A 23,818-nucleotide genomic window follows, 5' to 3' on the forward strand; every position below is an offset into this window, starting at 1 on the left:
TGTGAGGTAGCTGTGAGGTGTTTTCTGTGAGGTAAATACCTTAATTTGAAGGACAAGTATTCAAAAAAAATTCCTCAATTTCTGCTGTGTTTACAGAGAGCCTGCAAACCAAACAATTGGTTTCCTAGGAGACGCTGAGGAGTTTAATAACACCTCACAAACAGCTGTGAGGTGAGTTGGCTCCTCCCACACAAGGCTGAGGGAACTTTCCTCTGCTTGCAAGGGTCTCAAACTGGTGGCCCTCCAGCTGTTGTAAAACTACAAGTCCCATCATGCCTATGCCTGTGGGAGTCATGCTGGTAACTGTCATTCTTGCAATGCCTCATTGGACTTGTAGTTTTGCAACAGCTGGAGGGCCGCCAGTTTGAGACTCGAGTGTGTTTGCATATGTTTACATTGGTTTCCTAGAAGACGCTGAGGTAAAATCCTTCATACACACATCTGTGAGGGCTTTCTATAGCTCCTCCCACACACTGTGAGGTGATATGGCTCAGTTTTTTTTGGCTCTGCGTAACTTCTGCATGCTCTGCATATAGCAACCATACATAGCAACCAGTCCATAGCAACCACTCCATAGCAACCGTCCATAGCAACCACTCCGTAGCAACCACTCCGTAGCAACCACTCCGTAGCAACCACTCCGTAGCAACCACTCCGTAGCAACCACTCCGTAGCAACCACTCTGTAGCAACCAGTTTTTGATGGGGCAAATAGGATGGTGCAGTTTTGATGGGGTAGTTTTTAATGGAGCAGTTTTTGATGGGGCAATGGACCGAACTGGCTCGACACACTGTTGGATCACATTTACATCTCCAGGGGCACTGTCTCCAGTCAGGAGTATTGGTGGAGGCAAGACCACGCCGCACAATTTCCCCAGAAATTGTATCTTTTCTAGTTTTATTCATGCATTGGTCTTTATTCTTACAGTAGAGAAGTCATTAATTATAACTTTTTGTGAATTGGGACATTTAAACTTGCTTTTTTTTTTTTATTCCAATCTAAATTTAGTAGGAGTCGGAGCATTGTTTGCCGACTCCGACTCCAGGTACCCAAAACTTCCCCCGACTCCGAAGCCCTGGTGTGAACATCGGAAGAAGAGCAGAAGGAAGACAACGGAGAAGACCGGGCAAAAGAGCAGAAGATAGGAGGAGACCCAGGAGAAGACAGAGGGAGAAGAACTGGAAAGAGCGGAGAAAAATAAGTCGAAAGAGACCCCTGGAGCTGACTTATAAGATTACCCCCATACTCATTCACATAGGGTGGGGGTCCGGGATCTGGGGGACCCTTATTAACCACTTCCTTACTGGGCACTTAAACCCCCTTCCTGCCCAGAGGACTTTTTGCGATTCGGCACTGCGTCGCTTTAACTGACAATTACGCGATCCTGCCACGTGGCTCCCAAACAAAATTGGCGTCCTTTTTTTCCCCACAAATAGCTTTATTTTGGTGATTTGATCACCTCTGCGGTTTTTATTTTTTGCGCTATAAACAAAAATAGAGCGACAATTTTGGAAAAAAAATAAAAAAATAATTTTTACTTGTTGCTATAATAAATGGCTCAATTTTTATTTTTTTTTATCCTTAGTCTAGGCCGATACGTATTCTACATATTTTTAGTAAAAAAAAAAAAAAAAATAATTATATATATATATATATATATATATATATATATATATATATATATATATATATATATATATATATATATATATATAAAATCGCAATAAGCGACTGGTTTGCGCAAAAGTTATAGCGCCTACAAAATAAGGGACATAATTATTTATTTATTTTACTAGTAATGGCGGCGATCTGCAATTTTTATTGCGACTGCGACATTATGGCGGACACGTCGGACACTTGACACATTTTTGGCACCATTCACATTTATACTGCAAACCAGTGCTATAAAAATGCACTAATTACTGTATAAATGTGACTGGCAGGGAAGGGGGTTAACACTAGGGGGTGAGGAAGGGGTTAAATGGGTGTCCTATATAGTGTTCTGTGTGGGGGGAGGGGGGTGACTGACCGATCTGTGTCTCTATGTACAAGAGACACAGATCGGTCTTCTCTCTCCATGACAGCACCGCTGTCTGAGAGTCGGCAATGAGAAATGATCTCATATGTAAACATATGAGATCATCTCTCATTGGCCGCACAAATCGCCTAGCAAACGGCCACTCCGATTGGCCGTTCACGGCAATCTGTGATTGGCTGTGTCCAAGGGACACGGCCAGCACAGCAGTTCCCTGCTGCGCGCTCGGGAACGCGGAAAGGGGCGGACGTCAATTGACGGCGCCCCGGAGAAGTAGAACCACCCTGCGGCCGTCAATAGTCGTACGGCCGTCGGGAAGTGGTTAAAGTAAATGTTTAGGGCATGCAGCCTGGTAGGGTTCAGGAAAGGGGGGGGGAGCTCTTGCTCATCCCCACCCCCTTTTCTGACTGGCTGGGCTGCATGCTCGGATAAGGGTCTGGTATGGACTTTAGGGGTACCCCAAAACTGTTTTTTCGGCATAAAGGGTTCCCTTTAAAATCCAGACCAAAGGGCCTGGTATGCTCTTAGAGGGAGAACCAATGCAGTTTTTTTTTTTTGGTGTTGAGTTCTTCCTAAAGATTCATACCAGACACAATGCATGTCTTAAAGTCGCAGGGCAAAGTCGGATCCAAAGTAGTACGACTGTCGTGTCATACCAGTGTGAACCCGGCCTAATGGTGTCTGTTGCAATATATTGCAATTTTTTTTTTAAGTTTGTCTAACCACAAAAATAAAATTTCTAGACGCTCCATAAAAAAGGTAGCAATTTCTTAACTTTTTGACTTCAGGCCAACCTCAATTGCCTATTTTTTTATTTTTTATCCACTGTGTTAGACATAAATGCAGTTTTACATTCTACAAGCACCATTTAAATTAATTTCCTTGAGGCTCATGTGTCTGTTTAAACTCGATTAGCTTGCCATTAATCAGCTGTTCCCTATATGGGGATAGAAAGCACACAGGAGCTAAAGAAAACAGGGAGTCAAATGATAAATGAGTAGAAAATGTTAGATACTAGCCACCACTCTATGATAATTGTTTTCTTTTATCAACTAACAGACTGAATTGAGTTCCCACTTTTGTTCAAATTCATCTGTCACTGAAGAATTGCTTGCACAGCGTTGGTTACAATGAACAATGAAAAGCATTTCTTTTATGATGCTGTCACTTTGAAAAGATGAATAAAAAAAGGACAACTTTCTAGCTCACACTCAGACGTAGAATTGCACCAACCTTCCATTTTCCTCTTATGATCTACACAAAGTACAAAAATAAACTTCTGACCCTCACATCTTCCAAACGGTCACATATTATAACGTTATTTAAAAAAAAAAAAAAAAAAAAAAAAAAGTGTATGATGCATTCAGTTCAGTTATACCCAACACGTCTCTTAATGGTAGGGGTGGCACAGATATTCAGGAGGTGACAAAGTAAAAATAACAAATGCCAGGTACATAACACACTGGAACAAAATGCGGGAGCTGTCCAATCCCAGCTGCAGTAGGAGATAGTGTGGTTTACGAGTCAACGAATCATACAGCTTCTTTTTTTGAATATTTTGTACAAACTTTATGTGAAGTGTACAAAACAAACACTTCATTCATGTTGCTGTACAGCCGTACAGTGCCATGCAATTCTGTACGAGTGGGAAACATAGGGTCATAAACCACATACAGCCATCAAATGTTTCATGCCTAATCTGAGGGTGAAGGTACTAAAGATTTAAGACCAGTTAATCCTTAGTATGGCATTTCACATTCTTTACTAATCCACAAAATGGATGCTTACACTAGAGGTAGACCAATATATCCGCCGATATTTGACCATTTTTGATAAATCAGCATTGGCCGATTATCAAAATGAGGCCTATATTTTACACTGACCACCGTTCCTCCTCACTTATCCACACTCAGCGGCTCTGGCAGCATCAAGCGACGAGCCGAGAGAGATGTCAGCTCGATGTCAGGGGTGGACGGAACCCAGCAGCTATATTACCGCCCACCCCCGACATGGAGCCGACAGCTCCTCTCTCTCTCTCCTTTTCATACAGTTAGACTCGGCTTTGTATGAAACCTATGAAAAAGAGGGGTGTAGTGCGCCAATTCAATAATTAGTAAAGCGGCAACTAAAATGCTATACAACACTAATAATGGTCAAAGGAAGAGCTGCTCTGTTGTAAGATAAAAATGTGACACTAGTGATAATGAAGTGCTAGATAAATATCAATTAAAATTATGAAAAATAATTATATCTGTAAATAGGTATGCGAGACCTCAATAGAATAACAAGAGGGGTTTAATTCCTAAATTAGGTAGAAACCTGAGAATTATCAAGTGAATAAATAGCAGTCTGTGTGAACAAACCAAAAAAAAAAACACACCTTAGGAATACCATTAACAGTCGGGCCGATATTTAACAAATCCCGCACCTGTGTAGAGAGAGAGACACAGAGATAGATCGAGAGTCATAAGCGAAGGTCTGATGTCGGGGTGGGCGGGACCCAGGGAGCGCAGGACCAGCTATCCAACACCAGCCAATGGGATGAGATCTGGGCGGACCGCTACATGTATGTGGCCCCGCCCCTTTCTTTAACAGCCCGATCATTGGCTGGATAGCTGCCACCATGTGGCAAACCAGGATGCACCACATAAAAAAAAAAGGAAGGGACTAGCATAGCGTAAAACCCTTAAAAATGTAATAAGTAACATAAAAATGCACACTTGCATCAAAGAAGTGAGATAAGGCATATAAAATACTATCAAGCCGGCCGGCTCTTCGATTCAGCAGCCTGTATCTTCTGGGTCTGGGACACAACGCGGAGACGTCACGTCGTCGTTCCTCCCAACGTTTCGGCACTAGAGGGACGTGGTCACGGGATCAAGACGTCCCTCTAGCGACGAAATGTTGGGAGGAAAGACACTAACGTCACCGCGTTGTGCGCCAGACCCGGAAGATACGGGCAGCTGAAATCGAAGAACTGGCCGGCTCGATTGTATTTTATATGCCTCATCTCACTTCTTTGATGCAAGTGTGCATTTTTATGTTACTTACTATATTTTTAAAAGGTTTTACGCTATGCTAGTCCCTTCCTTTTTTTATGTGGTGCATCCTGGATTGCTACGTTATTTGAGACATCTTCTATGCAATATTGAACCATACTGAGGGATTTTTGCTACCAATAGAGACCCCAGGCTGGGATATCAACCATATGCGCATATTGATCTCCTATAATTGGAGATCACGTCCACCTGGTAACAACAGTGTTATCGTTTGGTGGAGGCACTATCCCAGAGATATGCAATTAGCGGACCTCCAGCTGTTGCAAAACTACAAGTCCCATCATGCCTCTGTCTCTGGGTGTCATGCTTGTGGCTGTTAGAGTCTTTCTATGCCTCATGGGACTTGTAGTTCTGCAACAGCTGGAGGTCCACTAATTGCATATCCCTGCGGACTATCCTGTCACACGGACTGCTATTTATTCACTTAATAATTCTCAGGTTTCTACCTAATTTTGGAATTAACCCCTTCTTGTTATCCTATTGAGGTCTCACAGACCTATTTACAGATATATATTTTTTTTCACTTAGTCTGCGTTTTTTATAATTTTAATTGATATTTATCTAGTGTGAAACCTGCCAGTGCCACCGCAAAACAGTGCCACCAAGGGCTGGACTGGTACAAAAATTTGGCCCTGGACTTCATCCAGACCGGCCCACTTTAATTTTGAGTGTCCCCCATGCATCAGAGTATCCCCCATCAGAGCCCCCCTTGCATCAGAGTGTCCCCCATTGCATGAGAGAAGCCCCCTTGCACCAGAGTGTCCCCCCTCTTCTACATGTACTCACACACAGCTCTCCAGAAAGGCAGCATTGTTCCTCTCTCCAGTCATGTGACAAGTGATAAGGGGAGAGAGGAAGTAAAGTCTGCCGGCTGTCTATCTCCCCCTATAGGGCGGGAGGGGGCAGAAAGGCCAATACACACTCCAGCAAGTGACGGCTCCTGCTCCTTCTGACAGGAGTGAAATCGCAATCACTCACTGTCAGAGAGGAGTGGCTCCAGGACTGCACCTGACCGGCCCACTGACTGCACCTGACCGGCCCAATAGTGCCATCTGTACTGAGGACATTAAGTGTGTGCTAGAGTGACAGGAGTAAGCAGGTGAGGTTTTTTTTTTTTTTTTTTTTTTTTTTTTTTAAATCGCTCAACAAATAATCGGCCATCGGCCGCCTCAAATTCTAAATATCAGCATCGGCCAGAGAAAAAGCCACATCGTTGTACCTCTATCTTACACTCGAAGAGGGAGAAGTAATATTTTTCCTATTTAGTTGCGCCTCCACTTGCCAGACCAGTGAGATGTGGCTCTTCTGCTAGCAAGTCTGCAGTGTTGCAGGACAATAAAGCCAAACTCCAAGGCCCCATTCACACGAGGCCAACTCCGACGCTACGGAGTCCGCCTGCTCCCGCCAGCTCAGCGGGAGATCAGTCCGCAGATCTCTGCTGAGCTGGCAGATGACAAGCTCTTCTCTGCTCACTGAGTGGGGAGGGGCTTGTGCAGCGCCGCTGATTCCTATGGAGCGATCTGATGAAAACGGACAGCATGTCCATTGTAATTTTCACAGCAAAAAGTGCTATAAAAATGCATTGTTTACTGTGAAAATAATTGCAGTTTGGAAGTTAACCCCTTAAGCGCCCCCTACTGGTTAAGTGTGACCTCATGTGTTTCTAACTGTAGGGGGGCAGGGCTGGACGTGTGACGTCATTGATCGCCTTTCCCTATATCAGGGAACAGACGAACAAAGACAGTGCCCACTGTAAAAAACGGGGACAGTGTGTTTACGCACACCTCTCCCCGTTCTTCAGCTCCTGTGACCGTTCCCGGGACTCCGGCAGCGATCGGGTCCCGTGGAGCTTCGGACCAGGTCGCGGACCCACGGCTGGGCACTTAAGAGGACGTACAGGTACGTGCTTGTGCCCAGATGTGCCATTCTGCCGACGTATATCGGCGTTAGGCGGTCCTTAAGTGGTTAAAGTGATTTGTTTTTATATAACAAACGAAGGTTACCTCCACTGCATTTTGCACAGTGTGGCGCCCGATTATCCTCTTCCGGGGTCCCCCAGCACCGCTCATGGCTCCTCCTGACATCGGTGAATCCCCTGGGAAAAGCACTCTCGGGGGGGGGGAGGGTACCTTGCAGGTGCGCTCCAAAGTCCAGCATTTGCATGCATAAACACAGAATGCCGGACACTGCCCCCCGCGTCATTGAAATTTGATGGACAGCAGCGGAAGCCAATGGCTGCACCTTAATGCGGTGACCTACACCACATCCTTACTCAGTCCACACCCCCTCCCCTGCTGTCTTCTGGGAGACAGGTCCAAGAAGACAGCAGGGACCAGTGGAATCACGCAGAGCGACTCGCACATGCACAGTAGGGAACCAGGAAGTGAAGCAGCAAGGCTTCACTACCCGATTCCCTTAGCGAAGGTGGTGGTGGCAGCACCCGAGGGAGAGATCGGCTTTGGGTGCGGACATCGCAGGTGCCCAGGACAGGTAAGGACAGGTTACGGAAGGCAAATCCACTTTGCACTAGTGTAGCAAAAGTCTGATCATTGTAGGAAAGGCAGGCTATGCTCCCAGCACTGGCCATGCTGGGATGGATGTGCTCTCATGCCTAGCATGGTCAGTCTGAGTTGAGAGATAAGTGAAACTGGCAGTAACACCAGCTATTTCACACAAAAGGAAACAATACAAAGAACAGAAATACATAGTACAATTGACACATATTTAGGAACATTCAACCAGATGAGGCCAAGAACATTTCACTAGAAGAGGAAATAGGAGGAAGACCTCTGCCAAGTGTACCAAGATTCTTGTGCTCATCCACTGACAGGGTAATCAAATCAGCTACTGCAGATATACATTTTGTATTAACAGAACTTAGACAATGTTGCAGAGACAAAATTTTCTTTGTTCCACCAAGATGATCTGTAAAGAGCTCCATTCAGCAAACTTGTCAGACAAGAGCTCCAGCTCTGCAACACTATTAATTCTGTATAGCACTTCACTCTTTGCAGTAGCCGATTTATTACACTTAAATGCCAATTTACCATGATCATTGCTTCCATCTAGTGGTCATAATGTGGCATTTTCCCAATTTATTATTCTCTTATAAATGAAAAACATTCTGAATAGAAAATAACCTAAAAAACATTTATTTTTGTCCTCATTCACACAGAACAAATAGGTGTGCCATATTTTAAGAAATATACACCCTAGGTATAGTGGTGCACCAAAATGAAAATTTTAGTACCGAAACCTAAAATTCAGGATGCACTTGGCCAATACTCAAATTGACGGTTTTCCAAAAAAAAAAAAAAATTAATAAGCCAGCCTATAGCTACAATTTTTTTATGAAGTTTTTATTTTTTTTATAAATGATTGTATTTGACTTAAAGCGGAGATTGACCCCAAAACACAACTTTCGACCATCCAAACTAGCATCAGCTAAAGTATGCCTTTTTTTTTTTTTTATGCGCTGTACTTATGGTTTAATCTGTAAGTTTCGTTTCAGACACCCGCGGGAATGGTTGTTCCTATGAAGAGTGGAACATGATTGACGGCTGGCTATGGAGCGTCCCACGTTCCAAAAATAGCCGGAGTAGGACTCGGCGCCTGCGCATCAGACTAGAAGCTGACTGCGCAGGCGCCGTATATGTCGGCGTCCCATTTCGAAAGGCATGACGCGCCATAGCTGGACGTCAATCAAGTACCCCTCTTCATAGGAACGCCCATTTCCCAGCCGGAGTCTGAAACGAAAGTTACGGATTAAACCGTAAGTACAGCTTAAAAAAAAAAAAAAAAAAAACTCTTCTATACTCTAGGCATTTTGTGCAGGTTCAAAAACACTTCAGGTTAAGAACCAAAAATCACAGATCTTGGTTTTCAGTGCAAGCACATGTCAGGGCTCTGTAGCCAAGACAACATATATACACATGCATACTCTAGGCATGCAAATGCCAGCATGAGTCAGGTGCATGGCCAGACACAATTTATAGTATTTTCTACACTATTCTTTAGTCTGAAGTCTGACAATAACCAACACTGACCCGAACCCACCCTAATCCATAGGTTTCCAACCAAGTTGGACACAAACATAACATATACTTAGTTTATCTCCCTCATCCTAAAGGGGTTGTAAAGGTTTGTCTTTAATTTTCAAAATAGGTTCCTTTATTCTCGTGCATTGTTGGTTCACTTACCTTTTCCTTTGATTTCCCTTCTAAATTTTGTTTTTCTTTGTTTGAATTTAATATCATGAAGTTAAAAGAACATGAATTTATGGTTGGTTATTATTGGCACCTTTTGAAGCAGTGCTAAAAATCCTGCTTGGTGCATATTTGGCAAACCGTACCAAAAACAGACATTGAAAACGCAGCAAGCTTGAGATTTATTTTTTATTTTTTTTATTACATGATCTACGAAAAACACCATATGCAAGGTAAAACCAGGGCAAAATATCAGGCATTTTTGGCAGCCAGAATCGGCACAACCCGGAAAACCCAATTTTCGGCGGGTTATTTTAGCCCATTGCTACATAGTTTTACAGTAAGAGGTCTCCCTCATTTAGCCTGCATGGTTATGCGATTTTCACTTATTAGAATAGTCTTGAATCTTTTTTTCATAGGATCAAATTTTGGGGAATATTAATTCTCCCTGCAAAAGGTAACAAGAAAAAGAAAAAATATTAAAAATTTTACATTAACTACTAACATTACAGGTTCTCATTTGTGACTTTTGCCAGAATGCCGAGACCGTTGCACTGCAAACTGTTCATAAACCCTTTTGTGTCCATGTTTTCCCCCATCTACATCATATGCACTGACAGCACAGATTATCTACAGCAGGGGTCTCAAACTCAAATTACCTGAGGGCCACAAGACAAGTTTTCATATGCCATGGGGGGCCGCATGCAAACTTTTAAACTTCAAAAACAACAGTACTGGTGTCAGCGAACACATTATTAACCCCCAGAACTGGTGTCAGCGAACACATTATTACCACCAGCACTGGTGTCAGCGAGCGCATTATTACCACCAGCACTGGTGTAAGTCAGGGTTTGACAAATTTGCTTGGAATCTAGGAGCCAGCTAAAAAAGTTAGGAGCCAGAAAACGCACCCTGTCCCGACGAGCTTGCGCGCAGAAGCAAACACATACGTGAGCAGCGCCCGCATATGTAAACGGTGTTCAAACCACACATGTGAGGTATCGCCGCGATTGGTAGAGCGAGAGCAATAATTCTAGCTCCTCTGTAACTTAAAACATGCAACCTGTAGATTTTTTTTTAAACATCGCCTATGAAGATTTTAAAGGGTAAAAAAGTTTGTCGGCATTCCACAAGCGGACACAATTTTGAAGCGTGACATGTTGGGTATGAATTTACTTGGCGTAACATTATCTTTCATAATATTAAAAAAAAAAAATGGGGATAACTTTACTGTTGTCTTATTTTTTTATTAAAAAAAGTGTAATTTTTTCCCAAAAAAGTGCGCTTGTAAGACCGCTGCGCAAATACGGCGAAACAGAAAGTATTGCAACGATCGCTATTTTATTCTCTAGGGTGTTAGGATAAAAAATATATATAATGTTTGGGGGTTCTAATTAAAGGGAAGAATATGGCAGTGAAAATAGTGTAAAATGACATTAGAATTGCTGTTTAACTTGTAATGCTTAACTTGTAATACCAACGGCTCACCACCAGATGGCTTCAGCTCAAAAAAAAAAAAAAAAAAAAAAAAAAAAAATGTTATTTTTGTTTTGATCCCCTCACTTCCACCATGCCTGCGGGCCATTTATAACTGGTCCGCGGGCCGCAAATGGCCCGCGGGCCGGTACTTTGAGACCACTGATCTACAGCATAACAGAAGATCATTTTACACCATAGGAACTTCAATATTCTCAGAAGCACTGCGGTCATACATAAAATAAGATTCGAAAAAAAAAAAAAAAAAAATAAGGGAAACCATAAAATGTATGTAAATATAGTTTAGGATTTCTAAAAAATTCTAATGGATCACACTAGTCTGCTTCACCTGGGATTTTGCAGAGGCGCAGTGGGACCTAAGGTCTTGGGTGCTTAGCATCGGACAGACAGAATTCGAAGCCGCTTGAACCTCTGTAGCTGGGAGTTATAGGTCAAAAGCGCCGTCTATTGCCAGGTTACTGAAGACACAACATAAAACCATCTGAATAATTCCTTAGCAAGCACCAACACAAAGGCGAGGAATCCTACAGCGAGCACCAATGTAAAAAGGCATTTATTGACCAGCTAGTCTTATGCATACTCTCAGCCAGGGTTAGGGAATTTGCAGCCCTCCAGATGTTGCAGATCTACAAGTCCCATCATGCTTGTGGCTGAAGTCTTGCAATGCCTGAGGCTTGGTTCACACTAGCAATGCAAGAACCCTGCAAATCCAGTGCAGCTTCCCAAATCGCATGTCTACCAACAGCAGTTCACACTGCACTATGCAAACCGCTGGGAGTGTCAATACAAAGTTAATGACATACCCAAATCCGTTTACATATCGCAGTGCTGTCAACTCACACAGGAATCGGAACGCATGGGTGTGAACTATCTTTATGGCTGAACTTGCATCGCACAGACATCGCATGCGATTTGCACAGCAGTGGAAACTGGCCGTGATGGGACTTGTAATTCAACATTAGCTGGAGGGCCAAAGTTAGCCCTCCCCTGCTCGAACACTGTACATTAGATGCCATGGTCCACTTTAATCTGTAGAACATGCTGTATATCATATACTCTTGACACTGTGGTGAACATTACATACTCTGGACCGCTATAATCTCTAAAAATTGATGTTATGTCAACAGGACCAGTTGGCGTACACTCGAAAGACCTCACAGAACTTAAACTGGCCATAGACAGCTTTAGGTTACAGAATACTTAGATGTGAACATAGGCCATTGAAATTAATGAGTTTTGTCTTGTTGGGTGTTTTTAGAGCCGAGGCTTACAGCAGAAAAAAACGCCCAAAAATGCCTAATGCATAATGCTGCACACTATGTTGTTTTTTTATGTTATATACACACAGTGGATTACTAAAAACGGTAGGTTTCTTTTACATTACATAGTTTAACCGGGACATTCTGACTGTTGTCTGGACCACTGTTATCTATGCACTTGGCTAAACAATACAGATCTGAAATTTAGTAAGCTGTGCTATACGCTCCGATTCGGACCACTGCACTCTATACACTGATTTACAATAGTTTTAGACATAAAGAAGGGAATTTACTGGAACATATGTGCATGGCAACCAGTCAGCACCCATCTTTCATTTTCAAAATGTATTTGAACAAGCCAATTGGTTGCATTGCCCATCAGCTACAAATTCTGACTGCTCCAGTTTTAACAAATTCCCCCCAAAGAGTGGGTAATGGCATTTAAAGCGGTAGTAAACCTGCACATTTAAGGAAAAAAAACCTGCAAGGCATAACGAGCTAGTATGCAGCTGAGCCATGACCACTGTGGTCAGTGTATATCCCTCCATCACCCACAGCTGTCCTCTCTGCTCTTTCTCCCCCTCCTCCCTGCCTGTCAGCCGCCGCTATTCGTAAAGTTAAAAATTAATGTTTATATATGGTCACTGCCAGCCCCTGCATTATAGTTAGGCTAGCACACTTCATAAATCTTTTAAAAAAAAAAATGGAGGCTTGTAAATACCAATTTAGCACTAACTTCAGGCCGATCATGGGACTCTCGTCCAGTTTCCATAGCCATTGTAGAAGGGGCTCAGCCCCTCCTGCAGAAACCATCAGAGCTGTACAGTGGCCGAAAATTGTGTGACTGGCATGAAGATCGAGGGAAAAAAAAAAAAAAAAACAGCATTTACAAGCCTCGTTTTTTTAACCACTTCAATACAGGGCACTTCCCCCCTTCCTGCCCAGACCAATTTTCAGCACCGTTACATTTTGGATGACAAATTGCACGGTCATGCAACACTGTACCCAAACAATTTTTTTTCCCCACAAAGAGGGCTTTCTTTTGGTAGTATTTGATCACCACGCTACAAACGAAAAAAAGCCTGTAAATTTTGAAAAAAAAGTTTGTTTCTGTTAAAAAAAACAACAAAAAAAACAACATTGTAAATACGTTTTCTCCTTTACCGATGGGCACTGATGACGCTGCACCGACGGCTCTTAGGTGGCACTGATGGTCACAGAGTGCCATCCCTATTGGGCATTGTTTGGCATCCCTGGTGGTCTTGGGTGGGCATCCTCAATTGGTCTGCACTGATTATCAGCACAGGCCCCCGTCAGGAGATCAGCTCTTCTACTCACGCCCGTCAGTGCTCTTCCCATTTACACCGATCAGCTGTGATTGGACACATGGTAAAGAACCTACGTCAGAAGCCCTTTACCCAGATTGGAAATGTGGCGTTTCAGACTGACACCACCGATCACCACACTGCGCTCCCTTGCGCTATTGGCTTATCCTGCTGGACATCATATATGACGCCCAGTCAGGAGAACTGAACCACTTTCCGGCCATCATCCTGAGTGGGAAGTGGTTACAAGACTTAGTGTGCTATGCCTGCCTATAAGAGGGGCTGGTAGACCTTTTTACTGTTGGGTTCCCAAACATGTTAAAGTTTATTTTCAGTCAAGATGTGTTAAACATCTAAAGTTGTAAAGGCAGAATACATTGTGTGTGTAGCAGTCCCCCCAAATTACCTACCTGAGCTTCTCTCTCCAGTAACGTCAACGATCCCCCCAGCCATCCAGTACACTTCTGATTGGCTGAGACAGAGCATCTGCGCTATTGGCTCCCACGGTTGTTAGCCAATCAGGGGAGAGAGGGCGGGGCTTCGTGTCTGAATGGATACACAGAGCTCTGACTCTGCTTTGGTGGCAACCTGCTGGCTGAGGAGCACTCAAAAAAAAAAAAAGGGGGGGGGGGATAAAAGCAGCAAAGAGGGACCCGCGAAGACAAGAATCTGGGCTGATCTGTGCAAAACCAACAGCACAGAGGCGGCAAGTATAAACTTAAAAAAAAAAAAAACAAGGCCTTTACAAATGCTACATCTTCCCATTCACATGGCATAACTTAACCACTTTAATACCGGACACTTTTACCAATTTTCAGATTGTAGTGTTGTCAAACTTTGAATGACAAACTGTGCCCATAAGACATTTGTAGCATTTTTTTGGGACAAATAGAGCTCTTTTTCTTATTTTTAATCACAATCATTTTCTTAACGAAGAGAGACCAAAAATCTTGAAGGGGAAAAAAAAAAAAAAAAAAAAAAAAGTTTTCTTCATTTCGGTTATAACATTTGGCAAAAATAGATAAAAAAAAAATAAAAAAACTTATATAAATTGAGGCCAAAATGTATTCTGCTACATTTCTTTGGTGAAAATATCCCAAATCAGTGTATATTATTTAGTCTGTATGGAAGTTAGAAATATACAGGACAAATTTTTAATTTGTGACCTTGCAAGGATACAATTTCCCAGGTAGTTGTTAAGAGCTGCTAAATAAGTTCAATGTGCATTAATAACATGTGTTACACCTCCATTATAAAGTGTGCTAAGAATATTCTACAGTTTTAAAAAGCATGAATCATAAAAGACCATAAATCCATAGCAATAAGCAATCATCCTGACTGTAGGGATTGCAGCTTTCAGATCAGGCTACATTAGACCATATACAAATGGCAGACTCATGGTGCTTATTTTCACCACAGGTTACAAACACCCTCTGACAGAAAACTCTAAAGCAAGCAGATTGTTTAACTGCTGTAGTTAAAGCAGTTACAGGATTGTTTTTTATTATTTTAACACGCCTGGCAGTGCTGGCACTACCTCCAAAAATAATGGATGACTACCACTTTTAATCAAAATGATATAGTATATTATGATTATGCATACAGCAGCAATAATAAAACGAGAGAATAAAGTTCCCCCAAAGAAGACCAATGTAAGAACACTCTGGGAAAAAAACAATGAATTTTATTGAGTAGAAAAACATACAGCAAGACATATAGAAAAAAAAGTGGCAGATAAACAGAGTGGGATCACAATTAAAAAGACAACGTTGTCAATTAAAATCAGGGAAATCGCAGCTGCGCATCACACATACATAACCCAGTTTCCAGACACACCAAAATCAGGCACACTGTTTTTAAAGCACAGCTCCCAGAACGGATGTAGATTGTGCAGTCCCGTATACAGGGGGATTTTTCCAATGGGCTGTATATGCTATTTAAAGCGGGGGTTCACCCAAACATACATTTTTAACATTGTCATTAGGACAACTCGGCTGAATGTAATCAGCAGTTTTTTTTTTTCCCCGTACATACCGACTTTCACAGCCGCTTCCGGGTATGTCTTCTGCGGGACTGGGCGTTCTATCTGATTGACAGGCTTCTGGCCGTCGCATACAGCGCGTCACGAGTTGCCGAAAGAAGCCGAACGTCGGTGCGGCTCTATACAGCGCCTGCGCACCGACGTTCGGCAACTCGTGACGCGCAGTATGCGACGGTCAGAAGCCAATCAGATAGGAACGCCCAGTCCCGCAGAAGACTTACCCGGAAGCGGCGGTGAAAGTCGGTATGTACGGAAAAAAAAAAAAAAAAAAAAAAAGCCGATTGTCATTAGGACAACTCAGCTGAATGTAATGTTAAAATTTATTTTTTGGGTGAACCTCCACTTTAGGGAAAAGTGGCTCCTGAGATGAGGGTGTCGGCTGGATGGATGCGTGAGGGCAAGTCTGTCACCTGTCAATAAAGCAAGTACTTGCTAATCACAGTGTTTATGGATATAAGATTATTGCCCTTCTGATTGGTTGATCCATGCTAAAATCATATTTTTTTGTATGCATACGGCAGCCCTCAAAATTTCCACTCGCATTTGGAGAGTGGGAAAAAAAAAAAAACCTAAAAGGACAAGTGTGGGGTTGCCCCAAATGGTGTGGGGGTGGAGGCGAACGAGTCCCGCCAGATCACACAGAGCTTGGATTGGACCTCCTCCTATGATAGATAGCACACTGGCATCACTGCCAGGAAATTGAAAAAGTGCGACGTCTATCATAGGAGCCGGTCTAGGAGGCAGAACATAATTTGACAGCAGCCGCCGGGCAATTTAAATCCATCCTGTGTCACAGCGGGAGATCCCTGCTCTGTATGATCCGGCCAGCTATCCAGGGCAGGGGTTGGGTGGGGCAACTGGTGGCGAGCAACTCTTAAGGCCAGGCTAGTAGCTCAGGACTTGAAATTTTGAGCCCTGCTTACAATAAGCTTTGGACTAATGAAAGCAGAAGGAAACAAAATCAAACAGTATACATTTAGGCCAGTTGCACATGGGAGTAAAAAAATGCTGAGTGTTGTACTGATCTGAAATGAGATTCATTGTTGTCTATGGGACATTGCATGCAGCTGAGTAAAGATCGGTAGTACAGTGTTGAGTATGGAGCAGCAAAACAGAAAAATTAACGAGGTAAAGAGGTTTTCGATGCAACGAAAGGAAAAAAAAAAAAAGTTGGGTCTGGTGTACAAAAGTGTCTAAAAAAAAAAAAAAAAAGACGTTTGTGTGGTCCATAAACCTGCAACCAGGTATTTCTCGGTCAACTTTTATTATTAATGGTGGGCCTTATGAATACATTTGGGCACTTTTAGCTATACATCATATTAGACACTAAAACTACATGCCACCAATTACATTTTACACACACAGCTCAGGAGAAGCCGCTGTACCAACTATCTGTAAACCACAAATTATTGCTGACTCGCCTAGCTGAAAAGTAGCTAGTGTCTCGGATTTACCCTGGTTCTCCTTCTTGGAAAACTGATCTCAAATAGTGAAACTGGGTCCTTTCACTTCTGAAAAACGCACGGTGTCATGCGAAGTCCCTCAGGCATCCCTCTTCTCGCCCGTACTATTCAATATCTATCTCCGCCCTCTTTTTGAAATCATCAGTAACCAGAAGTTACTCTACCACTCCTATGCGGATTACGCGCAACTATATTTTCGCATCTGCAATAACAAGGATCATTATCTCGGACTAGAGAAATGCCTTACTTTGATAGAAAATTGGATGACTGAGAGTTACCTTAAACTCAACGGCTCAAAAACAGAACTTCTCCTGTTTCACGCCAACCGAAAGAGACTTCCCGCACCAATATGGACACCGCCACCCATTCTGGGACAAACCATTACCCCTAGCACCAAAGTCAAAAGTCTCTGAATCATTTTTGACACCCACATGACAATGAATGCACAAATAGGGACAGTAGTCAGCGGATCCCACCATCTGCTGCACTTACTACGTAGACTCATTCCCTTTATCCCGAAAGACATAGCACTCGTGGTGGGTACAATTATCAACTTCAGACTCGACTATGCAAATGCCCTCTACCTCGGACTCCCAAAATACCAAATCACTTGTCTGCAAGTCGTTCAAAACACGGCCGCTTGACTCGTGACTGGGAAAAAACCATGGGAATCAATCTCACCTTCACAGAGATCCCTTCATTGGTTGCCAGTAAAAAGACAATCACTTTTAGAAGCACTGTCTGACACATAAGTGTGTTCAAGGAAATGCCCCCCAATATCTATGCAAAAAATCAAAATGTCACAACCCCAATCGCGTTCTGCGATTCACCAACCAAAATCTACTCCAGATACCCAAACCCAGATACAAGTCCAAAGGAGAACGAAGATTTGGAATCCAAGGACCTAGACTATAGAAAGCTCAACCAACCAGCATTCGGTTGGAGGTGAATCACCTGGCCTTCAGGAAAAAAAAAAAAAATCAAAACCCATCTTTTATGAGGGCAAAAGTACAGTAGGGAAAGGATATTAAGCACCCAGAGGCGATTCAGTTTGCATGTGTTTCGCTATATAAGTTTCTCACTCATCTGACATTAGTATATTGATCTCCCCTGCTGTGCACCATTGTATTCTGAAAGGGGAACACCCACAACACTAAAGTCAGTGCTCTCAGCCATTGGCTGATCAGCAGACCTTTTTCTATTATGCCACTATGATAGAAGTCGCCCAAACTGGCTTCTAGAAATTTCACTACAATAGTTTCTGGTATCACCTCTTACAAACATACATTTAACTTCTGCTACATTTTCTATTACAAAAAAATAAAAATACCCACATATATACACACACACACACACACACACACACACACACACACACACACAATATTGTTAAAATTAAAACCCCATATAAAGGCTAGGGCATGTATTCAGAAGCCCGACGATGCAGGTGAAGAAACCTCACCAACAGTTTCCTATAGTCACAATCTCTGGCACGTACTCAAAATTCAGTAACAAAAATGTCCAAATTAAACCAGACTCGTTTTGAGCACTGCTTTGATTATCAGGTTACTCAAAAACCAATAGTGAGCATCTCAGAGTAGAAGTATCTTTGTATGCTACAAAGAGATAGTCTACATGTTGGGATATCTCCCCACAAGCAATGCAAATCTTTACTCTAAGGGGGCTTTTGAATGTGCACTTGATCAGAGTTTTGTGCCTAGCACATTATCAGATTAGTTCAGCTATTTCAGATCTGCAAACTCTGCCTTTACGGACTGTGGTTAACTTTTGGTTTTAAAATTGACAAATTAGTAGGATTAAAGAATCCGATATCAGTTTATCTGAAAAGCATGATAAACATGCAGTTTGTCATACCTAAAGTGTCACTAAACACTCAATCTTAAAATAATCTCTTACTCCAATATACAGTACTAAATACAATTAACAGTCTCACAGTTCTTCTGCATACACCCCCCTTCACTTTTCTTACTTGTTTTTAATAAAGCGGGAGTTCACCCCCAAAAAAATAAAAAATAAAATCTAACATTACATTGAGCCGAGTTGTGATAATGACATTATGCTGACCTTTTTAATTTTATTGCTGTACATAACATTTTATCCATATTTTCACCGCGGCTTCCGGGTATGTAATCTGCGGGACTGGGCGTTCCTATTCACATGCTAATTGATTGACATGCTTCCGACCGGCGCATACAGCACGTCACAAGTTGCCGAAAGAAGCCAGACTGCGAGTCGGCTCTATACGGCGCCTGCGCACCGACATTCAGCTTCTTTCGGCAACTCGTTACGCGCTGTATGCGCCGGTCGGAAGCATGTCAATTAGCATGTGAATAGGAATACCCAGTCCTGCAGATTACATAGCCGGAAACCGCGGTGAAAATATGGGAAAAAACGGTATGTACAGCAATAAAATTAAAAAGGTCAGCATAATGTCATTATCACAACTCGGCTAAATGTAATGTTAGAATTTTTTTTTTGGGTGAACTCCCGCTTTAATGTTCTGTCTGCATAGCCCCCCCGCCAACAGTGGTTAGATTTTTATATATATATATATATATATATATATATATATATATATATATATATATATATAGATAGATATAGATATATATCACATGTAACACTACAAATCACAGTATTTAATGTTCTGTACACATATCTCACTCATTCTGCCCAGTACCTCCTATAGGTGCCTATAGGTGCCTTGTGTCCTGGTCCCCATCTGGCTGAAGCCTGATTGGGATATGTGGGTGATGATTTTATCAACAGGAGGTTTAAATATGCTTGTTCATTCTAGCACAGGCACATGTTGGGAGAGTGTCAAGGAGGCTGTCTACATCCGCACTTATGGTGGAACTATGTAGAACAAATGTAACCATCCTCTAAGAAAGTTGGAGCAGAACCGATTTTAACTTTATAGAATGTGCTGTCCAACACTTATTAGAAGAGAATGATGACTACAAATGAAGGCATTTTAAAATTATTTTAATTAAAGATAGAATTTGCTATTTTTCTAAATGTATTTCACGATGAAGTGTCACTAAACCCAAAGTAGCGATTATAAATGAGAGAGGAACAACGTATACCATCCCTGCTGTTTTCTCAGGGGTTAAGTGAATGTTTTCTGCAGCAGTAAATGATATTTAGGATGTATCTTGTTCAGTCCTCAGCACAGTGCAATGGACTTTAGTCTGATAAAAGAGCAAGGAAGGCGGCAGGGAAAAATCAGCATTAAACATCTGCTGGTGACTTAGAAAAGCCTCCGGAGACCTTTTGCTACCTAAAATACAAGACACGGAGGCCTTGAAACGGAATCACTTTAGATAGATAGCATCAAGCACAATTCCTCTTTTCTTCAGGAAGGGCTAATCTGTCAGTTTTTGCATGGAGACAAGCATATGCCATTAACTGAAATACATTTTCACCCAAATACTTTAGTAGTTCTATTTCAAATGGTTTTATCCATAGCATGTGCCTTTTACATTAACCATGTAATTTGACCAAATGGATACCTGAAACGATTGCATGAAACAGAAAAAAAATATATATTTAGATTGAAGGACAAATCAAAAAACCTTCACATGTAGATCCATGTGAGCTTCTTTATCATTGGGATGAAAGAAGCAATGTTTAGGTGCAAAGTGCAGTTGCCATAGCAACCGATAATATTTAACCTTTCATCGATTTAGAGCAAAGATAATTGCAGATGATTGTTTATTGGTTACTGCATTTTGCTTTGTGCCTTATTAAATGTACCAGAACTGGAGATATGAACCACAGTGAATTTTTCAGAGACTTAAACATTAAACATCTAACCTAGAATTTTTTGGAGAGTTTTGCAGACTTCTTAGTCACATGATCTTATTGTGGCTCAGTTTGCTCTGGAGTATGGTTTTACTAAACACTACACTTATTACATTCATGTTACTACTACAACATAAATATTAATTTCCAGTGCAGAATAGTTATAATTGTCTCCTGAATCCACAAGTGGAAAAAATGACTGGAAGCTACAGACAAAAAATAAATAAAACACCTTGACAAAAAATTGGGTTGGATCATGTATCCTTTGTAATCTACAGAGGCAGCCGTCAAGCAGAGCAATAGGACGGGGTTGGTATTTTAGCAGCTGTGGTACTCTGTTCAACCTGTTGCATTAACGCAATGGATACAGGAAAGTCATTGAATGGCAGCAGAACCTGTACTGACTATTCTGTCCAAGCCTTTTTTTTATGTTTTAGGTGCTTTCCAAACTGTAGCTGCTACTTAATGTAGTATTTGAACATTCAAAACAAGCAAGATAAATAAATTATAGTGGAATCTCCAAAACGCCTTTATACACAGGAGCAAAGCAATCAAAAGCCTGACCTACAGGATAAATCTACCTTGTCTTTCATGGAATGTGTGTGCATGCCTTCCTGCCTAAGCCTACTTTTGAAAACGATCAAGCATCCTCTTGGGATCCACTGCATCACTTCGCTTAATTCCTACACTACCAGCCGCAAGCCCATCTCTCGTGGGCTGACGTACTCTGCTTTTTAATAAGTCACACATGACTCCGCTTTCATTATCCACATAAAACTCTCCCAGCACTCGCTCTTCCAGATTCCCTAAACATTCTACACATGGAACATGTTCTTTCTGCACTATGTCTGGCTACAGCATCCTGTATCTATATGAGAATATTTTTTACCATTCACCCCTGACCAAAAGGAGGTGGAAACCCATGTTTACAGAATTCAAGGGTGTCTTTACTGATCAAGTCAATTCCCTAGGTGCTAAAACAAATGTTATCAGGAGCACCGAGGAGCATCCTATAACCAAGGCAATTGCTTGGGTGCTAAATACCATGATCAGGATTACCCTATAAAGCAAGTCTATGGATTTTGTTATAAAATAACCTGATAAAAAGGAGCACCAAGAAGCATACTATACCCAAGTCAATTGGCTTGATGAGGAGCACCAAGAAGCATCCTATAACCAAGGCAATTACTTGGGTGCCAAGACAAGGTGATCAAGAACACAGATCAGCCAAAACAATTCCTTTGGGGCTTAAACGGCGTGATGAGGAGTACCGAGAACCATCCTTTATCTAAGTGAATTGATTTGGTGCTAAAACAATGTGATCAAGAGGCATCTTATAACCAAGGCAATTGCTTGGCTGATAAAACAAGCTGATCAGGAGCACCCTATAACCAAGTCAATTGATTTGGTTCTAAAACAAGCTGATAAAGGGGAGCACCAAGTAGCATCGTTTGGCCAAGTCAATTGATTTGGCGGTAAAACAATGATCAGGAGCACCCCGGAGCATCCTATAACCAAGGCAATTGCTTGAGGACTAACAATAGGACCAGGAACACCGAGAAGCATCTAAAACCAGGACAATAACTTTAGTGCTCAAACGTGATGAGGAGTGCCGAGAAGCATCCTATACCCAAGTGAATTGCTTTGGTGCTAAAACATCATGAGGAGTACCGAGAAGCATCCTATGACCAAGACAATTCCTTTGGTACTCAAACATAATGAGTAACCGAGAAGCATCCTATATGTGCACACTGGGATCCAGGAGGGCTGGTGTAGCCTCTAAATCAGCCAGCACACTCCACTGCAAGAGATTTGGCAGAATCCCTCCTCATCCAGCAAAGCAATCTAGACAGCAGCAAACCACCCAATTATTAAGTGGACACGGTCCCCGAGTGCGCACACTTCTAAACAATTCTAGTAACAGTCCACCCTGATTAATTATAATCGCTGTGTACTTATGCCTACTGGCATTGCCTTTTCTCCCCTAAGCTCTTCCAACACAATAAAAAGCCTGTAAGGATCCAATGATACGAATGAAAGCATGCAGCCAGCTGGCAATGGGAGCTAATCATGCTGGAATTAATGATGTCACACCTCCTGATGTCTTCATCTACACACAATAACCACCGATCACTCTCTTTTTTGGGGGGGGGGGGGTGTCTGTAATAAACACTGTGATCGCGCGGTTTTGGGTGTCAGATCTAGTGACAGCTTTTGACAGTTGTGGTGGGAAAAGTTGCGGGAGCCTACCTTCGCAGACCCCCACTTCGTACTCGGTGATGGAGTCGCCATTGAGCGGGGGGCGGATCACACAGCGCAGTCCCCTGTCGCATGCTCCATGCAGCCCGTAGACTCCCCCGCAGCTCTCGTTCTTCTGCCGGGCGCACATGAAGCAGCAGCCGCAGATCCCCAGCACGATACTCCCCGGGCAGTTCTTGGGCTCCTCGCACTTGGACTCGTCGCACGGTAAACACACCAGAGCCCGGCTGGACACCGGCAGCAACGTCAGAAGCACGAAAAGCAAGTGGCACAGCCGCCGCCGCCGCAGCAGCCCCCGGCCGCCCTCCTCCTCCTCCAGGTACATCCTTTCCGTGTTCCCTTCTCTATACACGGACAGACCTCCTCCGCCTTTTATATCCCGAGCTGGCCAAGTACGCCACACAGCCGTCTCCTTCCTTCCTCTCTCCCGAACTTTCCCTCACACCGGGGAACGGAGCAGCATGGTGAGGGGCTGAGGAGAACTGACGCAATGACACCGTACGGACATGGAAACTTTCCTGCGACTTCTCCAAGCAACTTCTCCACAAACTTTCTCCCCTCAGCCGCGGCTTATCCTTGTAGGAAATGAAGAGGAAGAGCGGCGTTAGGGGGCGGGCTGCCTCCCCTCAGTACGCTCCGTCTTTTCTTCTCCTCTCGCCTCAGTCTTTTTACTTTTCTCCTCTCTCTTGTTTATCGCTCTTGGAGAAAACGCACCCTTAGCTGGCTCACGCTTCCTCCTCCCCCTCGCCCGAGACGTCACCACACAAGTTCACGCCCCCCCAGCTAGCTTCCACTTTCCCATTGGAACGCTCGCCGTCGTCTCACCCCGCCCACCTTTCTCCTTCCCCAC

The 23,818-nt window shown here is 42.8% G+C and overlaps 1 protein-coding gene across 2 annotated transcripts in view; it reads right to left on the minus strand.

Moving 5' to 3' along the window:
- Nucleotides 1-23,739, minus strand: part of CRIM1 (cysteine rich transmembrane BMP regulator 1) — a 945,688-nt gene extending 921,949 nt beyond the window's left edge. Inside the window, exon 1 of one of the 2 annotated variants that reach the window (XM_040350800.1) lies at nt 22,960-23,739. In XM_040350800.1, the coding sequence (XP_040206734.1) occupies nt 22,960-23,293 (334 nt within the window). In that variant the 5' untranslated portion in view covers nt 23,294-23,739. The remainder of the gene's footprint in view (nt 1-22,959) is intronic. The other variant, XM_040350799.1, reaches the window with a different exon arrangement.
- Between the last annotated feature and the right edge of the window lie 79 nt (nt 23,740-23,818).

This window comes from Rana temporaria, chromosome 4, assembly GCF_905171775.1.
Source record: "Rana temporaria chromosome 4, aRanTem1.1, whole genome shotgun sequence".
Taxonomy (NCBI): Eukaryota; Metazoa; Chordata; class Amphibia; order Anura; family Ranidae; genus Rana; species Rana temporaria.